The sequence below is a fragment of the Ascaphus truei genome, chromosome 14 (genome assembly GCF_040206685.1).
Source record: "Ascaphus truei isolate aAscTru1 chromosome 14, aAscTru1.hap1, whole genome shotgun sequence".
Taxonomy (NCBI): Eukaryota; Metazoa; Chordata; class Amphibia; order Anura; family Ascaphidae; genus Ascaphus; species Ascaphus truei.
In genome coordinates, this window is record NC_134496.1 from 14,987,444 (window position 1) to 15,000,545 (window position 13,102).

General features: G+C 45.9%; 1 protein-coding gene across 5 annotated transcripts in view; it reads right to left on the reverse strand.

Annotated features, from left to right (window-relative positions):
- SIPA1 (signal-induced proliferation-associated 1) overlaps nucleotides 1-13,102 on the reverse strand; it is a 56,793-nt gene that overhangs the window by 16,918 nt on the left and 26,773 nt on the right. For all 5 annotated transcript variants that reach the window (XM_075569772.1, XM_075569771.1, XM_075569773.1 and 2 more), the window contains exons 8-12: nucleotides 10,558-10,832; nucleotides 10,308-10,478; nucleotides 5,298-5,364; nucleotides 5,007-5,118; nucleotides 3,691-3,789 (exon numbers count right to left, since the gene is read on the reverse strand). In XM_075569772.1, coding sequence (XP_075425887.1) covers nucleotides 3,691-3,789; nucleotides 5,007-5,118; nucleotides 5,298-5,364; nucleotides 10,308-10,478; nucleotides 10,558-10,832 — 724 coding nt within the window. The remainder of the gene's footprint in view (nucleotides 1-3,690; nucleotides 3,790-5,006; nucleotides 5,119-5,297; nucleotides 5,365-10,307; nucleotides 10,479-10,557; nucleotides 10,833-13,102) is intronic.

The window sequence follows — 13,102 nt, forward strand, 5'->3', positions numbered from 1 at the left end:
ACCACAGCTTTGTGCAAAGTTACCTACCTCTGTGATATTTAACCTGCTACTTACCTCAAGTATGTTATTTACCGGGTCCTCATGTAAATGTTACTTTCTCTATCCACTACAAACTCCTCCCTCCTGTCCCACACCCAATATCACCACACACCCTGGACTACTCAAAAGCCTGGCACAATCTACTGAATGTTGATGGAGAACTCTGAAAACCAGCACACCAACCACCGCTCACTCTAATGGCAAACACCACAAAGGTACAACTTCCAAACAACTACTCAAATGTCTATTTATACTGTTACTCTCTCTAGCAGGTGGTAATGAACGTAACCCAGTCCCTCCCCTTTCAACTCTGTCCCATACCCCTGAGAATCCCTCTTTCAAATTCCAAAAAGGGCTCTCTGTCGCCCATATAAATATCCGGAGCTTGTTGCCCAAACTGGATGAACGAAGGTCATGGTGCCTTATGCATAAGTCCTTGAGAAAGCGCTATTGCAGCGTGAAACGCGTGGGAGAATTCACATGTGTTGTCTTCACTTTGTTTTTACCATGTAGTTTAATACATTTTTGCTATTTTGTATACCGGTGAGTTGTGAGTGCTCCTTTTGGGTCCGCTGACCAGTCAATCCGTTACCTCGTTGTTGCTATTGCCTTATGCAGAAACCCAAAGCCATCATTCTCACAGAAACATGGCTAACTCCTAAAACCCTCAATGTAACTATAGCCATTCAGGGATATTCCATTTCATGGAAAAGTAGGTCAAAGAGAGGAGATGGGGTGTTACTTTGTATTGAAGACATCTAACAATTTATGCTGCTAAATTGTCCCCCTAAGCCAACCCTCTTTTGAAACCCTAGTTGACAAAATGTTCCTCCCTTTCTCTAAGCTCATGCTTATTGCCGGCATCTACCGCCCCCCTAAAGCCCCACTACAATCCCGGACTGATATCACTCCGTTTCTTGGATCAATTCCCTCTCTGAATGGGAAGAGCGAGCTGCTAGTTCTTGGGGATTTCAACTTCAATTGGCTTGACCCTAAAAACAGTAAAATCCAGACACAGCTCAAGTCACTAAACCTAACACAACTAACTTCCCAACACACATGCACAAACCTAAAATCTCACAACCATTCCTCAGTAGACTGGGCTACTCCAAGCAGAACCCAATCCTCTGGTATTCTACCCGACCACCCCAATCAAGCCCTAAAGTTATACTCACTAGAACATTTAGAAACTTTAACCCACAACAGTTTCTTGCTGTTCTTACCAGCTGCCCTTGGTACAGAATAGACTTGATACCTGACCCCGATTCAGCACTTATTTCCCATCAGAGTTCTTAAACAAGAGTTCAAACAATATCCTACGTGTGTTTTTTTTTTAATAAATCAGTTCTGTACTATGAGAAAATACTTGTAGCATTTTAAAAATTAAAAAAAAAAAAAGAATGTTTTAAAGACATTTTTAATGTAGGAAGCATTTCCAAAGTGACAGCCCCTTCCCCTTCTGACAGGCTCTGGTTCTTGACCCCCGCCCTCTCTCTAGCAGTGTACCAATTGTATCTAGTAACTGCCCAGTCAATCATATTCCGGGACTACATTGCCCACAATGCTGTGCAGGAACTGAATTAAATAACCCGGAGCAAGCGATCGATTACAGGAGAACGGATCGATCTGCAGCTTAGCCAATCACTTGCCAGTGTGCAGATGGTATTGATGCACATATTGAATAGGAAAAAAATATATTTAAAAAAAAAAATGGCAGCTTGAACTGTAGCTTTACAACTCTGATACCCATGCTCCAGTACGCAGAATAAGTGGGGAAGGGGGGGCACCTTCTGTGGGTTACAACTGACTTTATTGCACTTTACCATTTTAGGGATGCCTTGTGGAAAAGCTACAAAATAACTGGCACTACCAAGGATCTTAATAACTGCAGATGCCTGCGGAACATGTGCACAAGGCAAACAAGGCACGCAAAAGCACAATATTACTCTGACAATCTATATAAAAATAAAAAAATACAGCTAACTTCTGGAAGGTTATCAGCAATATATTCCAGCCTTCTAGCCATCAACAGCCATGTATTATCATTAAGGAGGATTTTACTCTGACAAATCCCACTGACATTGGGAACGTGATAAATGAACACTCTGTGGGGTGTGCTACTTCCCTACTATCAAAGAGCAACCAGAACTACAACCATGAAGCACAATCTGGGAAAACAACTAATCGCCTCACCCTCTCCCAACAGTGCTTACAATTCTCAGTTTGTCCCAGTAGCTGAAGAGATTACACAGGCGCTCCTGAAATAAATCTAAGCAGCCAATATGGATTTGACCTGCTGCAATCAAAGTCCCTACGACTCAGTGCCACAACCATTGCCATACTGCCTGCCTCCCTAAGTAACTCTATTTTATCCGCTGGTCAGAAAGCGCATCACACAGCAGATGCTAATGCCAATTATCGACTATGGGGACATAGTATATGGTACAGCACCCCTAACTCACCTTAGCAAACTAGACACCCTCTACAATTCAATATGCTGTTTTGTTCTCCAATGCAACTACACCACACATCACTGCGAAATGCTCAAAGAACTAGATTGGTCATCACTCGAGCCTAGGTGCAAAGTTCACCTTTCCTGTCTCACCCTCAAATACTTTCTGGGCAAGCTACCCAGCTACCTGAACAAGCTCCTCACCCCTACCACACGCAGCACTTATCCTCTGAGATCAGACTCCAAAAGACTGTTCATGGTCCCAAAGTTCAGCAAGGTATTCGGCTGCTCCTCCTTCTCTTACCGTGCACCCCAAAACTGGAACAGTCTACCGGGGACTCTCACTCCCGCCACCAGTCTAAGCTCTTTCACAACTAAAGCTGTCTCACAGTTTAATCTGGTCTGTAACTGTTACATACGCTTATAAAACATATATTATCTTTAACTGTGCATGCGATACAATGTATAACCCTGTTCATTTAATGCAACCATGTATCTGTCATCATAACTCTGTGCCCAGGAAATACGTGAGAACGAGAGGTAACTCAATGTACTACTTCCTGGTAAACATTTTATGAAGAAATATTAATTTATACTAATCTGTACTGGGCTATACTTGTTCATTCTAGTCTATAATGGTTTATGCTGAATTGCTGTATTTTATACTAGTGTATACTGGTTTGTAATGGTGAATACTGGATATTGCTGAACTATTCAGATCTGCAATACCAGAGAATATATATATGCTTTAAAAAATGGTTTAATCTGTTCAGTACTGGTTTATACTGGGTTATACTTGTCTACGCTGGCATGTAATTATCTATACTGATTTGTTCTGGTGTACAATGGTAAATACAGCTTTATACTAGAGTATACTTGTTTATACTGGTCAATTCTGGTCTATTTTCGTTTATACCAACTAGTGTATACTGGTACACATTGGTTTATACTGGTACACATTGGTTTATACTAACTGGTGAATACTGGTACACACTGGTTTATACTGGTACACACTGGTTTATATTAACTGGTGTATACTGGTGCACATTGGTTTATAATGGTATACACTGGTTTATACTAACTGGTTTATACTGGTACACACAGGTTTATACTGGTACACACAGGTTTATACTGGTACACACAGGTTTATACTGGTACACACAGGTTTATACTGGTACACACTGGTTTATACTGGTTACCTTCTTTAGACATGGCCTCCAGGATACTGTTACATGCAATAGTGAGATCGGAGATACTCTGCCATTCATCTTCAAGAGACTGCTGAACCTGCGAGAGTGCTGAGAGAGACGAAGACACAGTCTGAGACACTCTGCTATCCTCAACAGACAGCTCACACTGAGTGACAGAGACAGCCTAAGACACTCTACTATCTTTAAGAGACTGGTGAACTTGCGAGAGTAGAGAGAGAAAAAGAGACTGAGATACTCAGCAACTGCTCACACAAAAAGAGAGACACTATCAACCATGAAGAGACAGCTGATATTAAATGAGAGACCGTTATAGACACTTTACCAATGACCAAGAGACCAACAAAGAGACAGTCAGAAACACTCACTCTAAGGAGATTGCTGAAATCCTGAGTGAGCTGAGAGTGACAGACAGAAAGAGACTGCTGGAAAAAATAGAGAATGACATTCTGCCAGAGATGCTAAAAGAGACAGAGGGAGCGCTCACAGAGACAGAGGGAGCGCTCACAGAGACAGAGGGAGCGCTCACAGAGACAGAGGGAGCGCTCACAGAGACAGAGGGAGCGCACACAGAGAGAGGGAGCGCACGCAGAGACAGAGGGAGCACTCGCGGAGACAGAGGGAGCACTCGCGGAGACGGAGCGCACGCGGAGACAGAGGGAGCGCTCACGGAGACAGGGAGCGCTCGCGGATACAGAGGGTGCACTCGCAGAGACGGGGAACGGTCGCAGAGACAGAGGGAGAGCACGCAGAGACAGGGAGCACTCGCGGAGACAGAGGGAGCGCTCACAGAGACGGAGCGCTCGCAGAGACAGAGGGAGCGCTCGCAGATACAGAGGGTGCACTCGCAGAGACAGAGGGAGCGTTCACAGAGACGGAGCGCTCGCGGAGACAGGGAGCACTCACAGAGACAGTCGGGAGAACTCACAGGACAGAGGAAGCGCTCGCAGAGACGGAGCGCTCGCGGAGACGGAGCGCACGCGGAGACAGAGGGTGCACTCGCAGAGACAGAGGGAGCGTTCACAGAGACGGAGCGCTCGCGGAGACAGGGAGCACTCACAGAGACAGTCGGGAGAACTCACAGGACAGAGGGAGCGCTCGCAGAGACGGAGCGCACGCGGAGACGGAGGGAACGCTCGCAGAGACAGAGGGAGAACTCACAGGACAGAGGGAGCGCTCATAGAGACACTCAGACAATCATCTTACAGAGACAGGCTGTGTTGAGAAAGTGAGGAAGGCAGAGACCACAAGACAGAGAGAGAGAGAGACACACAGACATCAAAAGATTCAAATGAGACTGCCGGTACTTTTGCTGCCGGAGTCCGGCACACAGTGCGTCGGTGAGAGACTTTCTCGCTGAATGAGTGCCTCTGGTTCACACACAAATTCCTGAGACTGCTCGAGACTGTCACCTACAACCTGAGAGACAAAGAGAGGGGGTTTGACGAGCGACGCTCTGCAGGTCTCTGGCAGGGGGAGGGGTTTAAGGGAGCGACGCTCTGCAGGTCTCTGGCAGGGGGAGCAGTTTAAGGGAGCGATGCTCTGCAGCTCTCTTGCAGGGGGGAGGGGTTTAAGGGAGCGACGCTCTGCAGTCTCACCTGTTCATCTTCTACGGGATCTGGCTGAGGGATGAGATCAGGGGGAGCGAGATCAGCATTATTATACCTGCACAGAGAGAGGGGTTTAGAGAAATCTTCTGTATGGATATATATATATATATATATATATATATATATATATATATATATATATATATATATATATATTGTGTGTATCTGGAGTTAGTAGTGTAGGCACAGATCATTTAAGAAGATGCTTTTAAGAAGTGAATTCTCAGAAGGTGCTTGACAAACATTGTGTGGAAGTGAGTTCACGAGGTCGGGAGAGGTTAGTGAGAACGGTGTAAGACAGGAGAGGGCTGTAGAGATAGAACGTGCCGAGTGAGATATCCTTCGGTAGACCGTACGAAGCAAGTAGGGGTTTAACGAGGTGAGATATACGGAGGTGCAGAGGGGTGTAACGAGGTGAGATATACGGAGGTGCAGAGGGGTGTAACGAGGTGAGATATACGGAGGTGCAGAGGGGTGTAACGAGGTGAGATATACGGAGGTGCAGAGGGGTGTAACGAGGTGAGATATACAGAGGTGCAGAGGGGTGTAACGAGGTGAGATATACGGAGGTGCAGAGGGGTGTAACGAGGTGAGATATACGGAGGTGCAGAGGGTTGTAACGAGGTGAGATATACGGAGGTGCAGAGGGGTGTAACGAGGTGAGATAGACGGAGGTGCAGAGGGGTGTAACGAGGTGAGATATACGGAGGTGCAGAGGGGTGTAACGAGGTGAGATATACGGAGGTGCAGAGGGGTGTAACGAGGTGAGATAGAGGGGTGTAACGAGGTGAGATATACGGAGGTGCAGAGGGGTGTAACGAGGTGAGATATACGGAGGTGCAGAGGGGTGTAACGAGGTGAGATATACGGAGGTGCAGAGGGGTGTAACGAGGTGAGATATACGGAGGTGCAGAGGGGTGTAACGAGGTGAGATATACGGAGGTGCAGAGGGGTGTAACGAGGTGAGATATACGGAGGTGCAGAGGGGTGTAACGAGGTGAGATATACGGAGGTGCAGAGGGGTGTAACGAGGTGAGATATACGGAGGTGCAGAGGGTTGTAACGAGGTGAGATATACGGAGGTGCAGAGGGGTGTAACGAGGTGAGATATACGGAGGTGCAGAGCGGTGTAACGAGGTGAGATATACGGAGGTGCAGAGGGGTGTAACGAGGTGAGATATACGGAGGTGCAGAGGGGTGTAACGAGGTGAGATATACGGAGGTGCAGAGGGGTGTAACGAGGTGAGATATACGGAGGTGCAGAGGGGTGTAACGAGGTGAGATATACGGAGGTGCAGAGGGGTGTAACGAGGTGAGATATACGGAGGTGCAGAGGGGTGTAACGAGAGATCAGCGGTGAGATATATGTAGGTGCAGAGGGGTGTAACGAGAGATCAGAGGTGAGATATATGTAGGTGCAGAAGGGTGTAACGAGAGATCAGAGGTGAGATATATGTAGGTGCAGAAATGTGTAACGAGAGATCAGAGGTGAGATATATGGAGGTGCAGAAATGTGTAACGAGAGATCAGGGGTGAGATATATGGAGGCGCAGAGGGGTGTAACGAGAGATCAGGATAACAGAATGTTGCAGCTGGATGAAGCCTCCCCAATGATCTTCCAGGTACTCCGATTACAAGCCTCACTTCTCCACGTCGCCCCCACAACTTTTCTGATCATCCTTCCATCTTACTTTTGGACGTCGTCTTGGTCTTTTAATCTCCCTTGGAATCCAGTTGAGTACCATCTTGTCCAACGACGATCATTTCCTCTTGCGATATGTCCAGCCCACCGCCATTTTAATTTCTTCGACCTTGTGATGACGTCACAGACTTTAATTCGGTTTCGACCCCATTCATTCTTTTTCCTGTCTCTTCGTGTAATACCCAGCATGCATCTCCCTAGACTTCTTTGCATTGTCTGAAGCTTCTGCATTGTCCTCACATTTAGGGTCCAAGTCTCCGATCCATACGTGAGCGCGGGCAGAATACACTGGTCGGAAACTTTAGTTTTGTGGAAGATGAGAAAGATTGTCTTATTTCTTCTAAATGCTCTCCGTCACGTTTTTATTCGTCTACTAATTTCATACAAAAGTTTTCAATCCATTGTTACTTGCCGGCCAAGGTAGACATAGTCTTCGATGTCTTCTAATTCTATTCCATTTATTTTGATCTTTGCAGCCTTTGCACACTTGTTGAACATCACTTTGGTCTTGCTGAGATTTATTTGGGGACCCATCTTCTTATTTGCTTTGGCAGGTTTTCAGATTTATTGGTGTAGGTCTTCTGGCAAAAATAACCATGTAATCTGCAAATTGTAGGTGACCCAAGTATTCACCATCGATTTTGATTGCTTTTTCTTCACAATTCAATGTCCTCAACAATGTTCATGTGCTGCTGTGAAAAGTTTTGGTGACACGGTGTCTCCCTGCTGCACTCCCTTGCTGATCCTGGTGACACGGTGTCTCCCTGCCGCACTCCCTTGCTGATCCTGGTGACACGGTGTCTCCCTGCCGCACTCCCTTGCTGATCCTGGTGACACAGTGTCTCCCTGCCGCACTCCCTCACTGATCCTGGTGACACAGTGTCTCCCTGCCGCACTCCCTCACTGATCCTGGTGACACAGTGTCTCCCTGCCGCACTCCCTCACTGATCCTGGTGACACGGTGTCTCCCTGCCGCACTCCCTTGCTGATCCTGGTGACACGGTGTCTCCCTGCCGCACTCCCTTGCTGATCCTGGTGACACGGTGTCTCCCTGCCGCACTCCCTTGCTGATCCTGGTGACACAGTGTCTCCCTGCCGCACTCCCTCACTGATCCTTATCTTTCTTGTATCTTCATGTAATCTAATGGTTGATGTGGCAGGTAATCAATGTACGTTTCTTCAACACTAGGGGCCTCATGCACTAAAGGTTCATAAAAAAAGTCACGGGGCCATTTAAATCACCGTTTTTATGAGCGTTGGTATCACGGTATCAGAAAGCCTTCATTACCTGTCATAGCAAAATTCACAAAATGGGCGATTAGCCGGTGATCCGATGAACGACCCTCTGGAAAGGCCTTACCCGGCGAGTTGTATCTGCTGCAGAGAGAGCTGCTATGAGCGAGCCGTCTCTCCCTGTGCAAATATCGCCCGAAATGTATGTGTATAAATTTTAATTTTGATAATAGTTTAGATGAGCCGGGGGTCTCCTGAGCTGAACCGCATTGGTTTCAGCCTCGGGGACCCCCTACTTCACGAGATACAGGCGTCGTTATGGGGTGCCGGTATCTCCTATGCATTTTATTCTCATGGTCTTGTGACGTGGACATTTAAATGCATAGGAGATACTGGCACCCCATAACGGGGCCTGTATCTCGGGAAGTAGGGGGTCCCCGAGGCTATCCGCTATGGTAATGAAGTTTGCTGTAAATGCATTTTTATTGCATAGGGTTCATGCCAGGGGTCTCTGGTGCTAATATTAATGGATATCAGCTCCAGAGATTCCCGGCATCAATCCTATGCAGGAAAAATTTATTTTTTTTCTAAGTCCCATCTCGCCGCTTCTCTGCAGGTTTCCAACACCTTCATGCCAACTTTTTCTGGTGTGAGGATTTTGTGATAAAATCACCATTCTAGAGCGGTGATAGGCGTTCATAGCCAAATCACTGCTACTAGAATTGCGTGAGTTTATGAACATGCCGAAAAGCGGTGATAAGCCACTTAAACTCATGATAAGTGGCTTATCACCGCTGCCTCTGTGATTTTTTTTTTATGACCAATTTTTTTGAGCGATTCAGTCTTTTATCACCCACTTATCACCGCTTACAGAATAGGAGTAGGCATTTAGGGCGATAAGTGGTTGATAAGTGGCTTATGAACGCTTACTGCATAGGCCCCTAGGTCTTATAAATGCATTTAGAACCACCGAGGTGTAGACACAATCAAATGCCCTTTGTTAATCTACGAATCCTAAAATGAGTGGTAGCTCATATTCATTACTTTTTTTTAATCAGTTTTTTTCTTTCCATCTTCACATTCAGATGTAATTTGCACCGAACCAATCGGTAATCACTCCTTGTGTCAAAACAGTTATGGACTGGGCAGCCTTCAATTACGTGTTTCTAGTTAGCTAGGATATAGTCAGTTTCATTCCTGACTCCACTGGGTCCATTTCATGTCCATTTTCTATTGGGATTCTTCCTGAAGAATGAATGCATGATGGAGAAGTTTTCACATTCTACAAATTCTCCCAATCTGTCCCCACGTTCATTCCCGTTACTGTAACCGTACTTACCCACTGATGTTTCGTCTTTCTATGGGCACCAGTCTTTGCATTGAAATCTCCCATAATAATCTTGGAGGGGATCATTTCCTTTGTTGTCAAATTGGTTGTCAATAAGTCTTCCAATTCATGGTCTGTGTGACTGGATGTTGGAGCAGACACCTGGATTATTTGAAGCCTTGTCTCTTTGTCAACTGAACAACGATTCTGGCTGCTCTTCCTGATGAGCTTTCATACCCAACTACAGATGTATATTGTTTCACCATCTCTTGTTAATGATGAAGCCTCCTCGACAGATTCTTCCATTATCTGCACCTCTGTTATAGGTGTCCATCGTTTTTTCTTCGTCTTACTACAGTAGAAGGTAGCCAGATTGAAGTTTGAATGACAGCTTTTGTTTAACCTCCGAGGATTCATAGCCCCCTCAGTCTTCTTCCTGAACACTATCAAGCCCAGGGACACTCCAACCTCTGGGGAATGAGGGCCATTACTTTTGGTATGTTTCATATTTGGGGGTTGGGGCCTTACTTATCACGCCGTGCATGTTGACATGTACCTTTCCCATGTTAGCTGGGTATATTGTTCAAGCTTTCATAGTATGGTTAAACCCACCAACACAAGTGCCACTATACATCTTCCTGACCACCCGCTGCCACCTTCCTGCCACTTTGGCAGTGAGATAAGGATTTCAGGGTAGGCTATATATCTATATACATATAGTGTATAGAGGTGTCACCTAAACTCCGTCCTCTCTTCCTGCACAGACAGTGTGCGTAGGAGGGTCTGCGTCTCTGGGGGGGGCTCAGCCTCGCTCGGGGTCTCCCCTTCCCGCCCCTCATCCTCTCTTGCTGGGTGTCCCGGAATTCTCTGCTCCTGCAGTGACTTCACATACAGCTCGGAGAAGCTCCTGGAAATCGGGGCGAGAAATGTAAAGGGGTCAATCCCTGCGGTCCTCTCCCCGATTTCCCTTGTTGACTTGACATTACCTGCGTGGTCTGCCCGTCTCATCTGGGGGCAGGGTAGTGACTGTCACCTTCTTTGCACGCAGAAAGAGGGTGCGGACCTCATCGGGGGTGAGTGTGCAGAAGGGCTGGCCACAAATGGCCACCATTCGGGCCCCCGGACTGAGCCCTACAGTCTCTGCCATGCTGAATTTCTCCACCTCTGTCACGAAGCCCCCCACATCCGCACTAAAACCTAGCTGCCCCAGACCATTCCTCAGCAGCGGGATCTCCCGGGTCTCGCAGCCACCAGACACCACCTGAGTCAGGGAAGAGGGTGTAAGCATGTAATGAGCTTCCTGCACGCTAATAATGAGCTTCCTGCATGCTAATAATGAGCTTCCTACACTTAGTGTGGGCTTTCTGCACTCTAATAATAAACTTTCTGTTCTCTAATAATGAGCTTCCTGCACACTAATAAAGAACTTCCTGTTCTCTAATAATGAACTTCATGTTCTCTAATAATGAACTTTATGTTCTCTAATAATGAACTTCATGTTCTCTAATAATGAACTTCATGCACTCTAATAATGAGCTTCCTGCACACTAATAAAGAACTTCCTGTTCTCTAATAATGAACTTCATGTTCTCTAATAATGAACTTCATGTTCTCTAATAATGAACTTCATGCACTCTAATAATGAGCTTCCTGCACACTAATAAAGAACTTCCTGCACTCTAATAATGAGCTTCCTGCACACTAATAAAGAACTTCCTGTTCTCTAATAATGAACTTCCTGTTCTCTAATAATGAACTTCCTGTTCTCTAATAATGAACTTTATGCACTCTAATAATGAGCTTCCTGCACACTAATAAAGAACTTTATGCACTCTAATAATGAGCTTCCTGTTCTCTAATAATGAGCTTCCTGCACACTAATAAAGAACTTTATGCACTCTAATAATGAGCTTCCTGTTCTCTAATAATGAGCTTCCTGCACACTAATAAAGAACTTCCTGTTCTCTAATAATGAGCTTCCTGTTCTCTAATAATGAGCTTCCTGTTCTCTAAAAAAGTGTGTGCGCCGAGCACGAGCATTTTAAGTGAAACTTCTTTGTCTTTTGCCACTGTTTTGTCACAGAAATTGTATTTATGATGGTGATGTTTCTAATTCAAAATCATAACACAATTTGAGTGACAAAACGCAAAGAAGGTTGACTTAGAACGCGCGTGCGTGGCACACACCCCCTGTTTTAGTTATTTGCACTTCTATATTTATACTAACTGTGAATTCCTTGTGTGTGTGCCGAGGTTGCCCCTGCGGCCGACGTGTGTGCCGAGGTTGCCCCTGCGGCCGACGTGTGTGTGCCGAGGTTGCCCACAATGACGTCACTTCAGCTACTCTACTTCCGTCACCACAAAGGTAATTTGTGCCAGCAAAGAAGTTTCACTTCAATAATCAGCCTCTTATAATCAGCTTCCTGCACTCTTATAATCAGCTTCCTGCACTCTTATAATGAGCGTCCTGCACTCTTATAATCAGCCTCCTGCACTCTTATAATCAGCTTCCTGCACTCTTATAATCAGCTTCCTGCACTCTTATAATGAGCGTCCTGCACTCTTATAATCAGCCTCCTGCACTCTTATAATCAGCTTCCTGCACTCTTATAATCAGCTTCCTGCACTCTTATAATCAGCTTCCTGCACTCTTATAATCAGCTTCCTGCACTCTTATAATCAGCTTCCTGCACTCTTATAATCAGCTTCCTGCACTCTTATAATCAGCTTCCTGCACTCTTATAATCAGCTTCCTGCACTCTTATAATCAGCTTCCTGCACTCTTATAATGAGTGTCCTGCACTCTTATAATGAGCCTCCTGCACTCTTATAATCAGCTTCCTGCACTCTTATAATGAGCCTCCTGCACTCTTATAATCAGCTTCCTGCACTCTTATAATGAGCCTCCTGCACTCTTATAATGAGCTTCCTGCACTATACTGGTCTGCTTCTAACAAAGGCCCAGATCCACAAAGCTCCGTTATTGACTTAACGAGGGGTTCACTTAAGTTAACGTCTCATTAAATGCCAGCGGGTATCTTCAAACATCACTAATGCAGCGTGAAGTGCTGTTTTCCGCCTTAACGGGCCCAGTTAGGGAGATATGCTAATAGGAGTCATTACAATATACTTTGCATATCCTATTAGCATATCTCCCTGGTGGGCTCCTTCGTAGCACAGCCGTCTCTCCATGTGTTGTTTCAAGGTTTGTTTGAGGGAATATATATAGCAATTGGAACTCTCTCTCTCTGCTCCACTTACACTCTAATAACGAGCCTCCTGCTCGGCTACACTGAGCTTCATGTGCTCCTATACTGACTTTCCTCAGTGCAGTCTTAACGCATGGGCACGCTGGGCAGTTGCCCGGTAGCCCCACGAGCATAGAGGCCCCATGCTAATCTATGTTGTGTAGGCAGGGCCCAGTGCACTGCTTTGCACAGGGGCCTATAATGCTGTGGCCCTGAGTTTCCTGTGCTCTTATACTGAGCTTCCTGTGCTCTTATACTGAGCCTCCTTTGCTCTTATACTGAG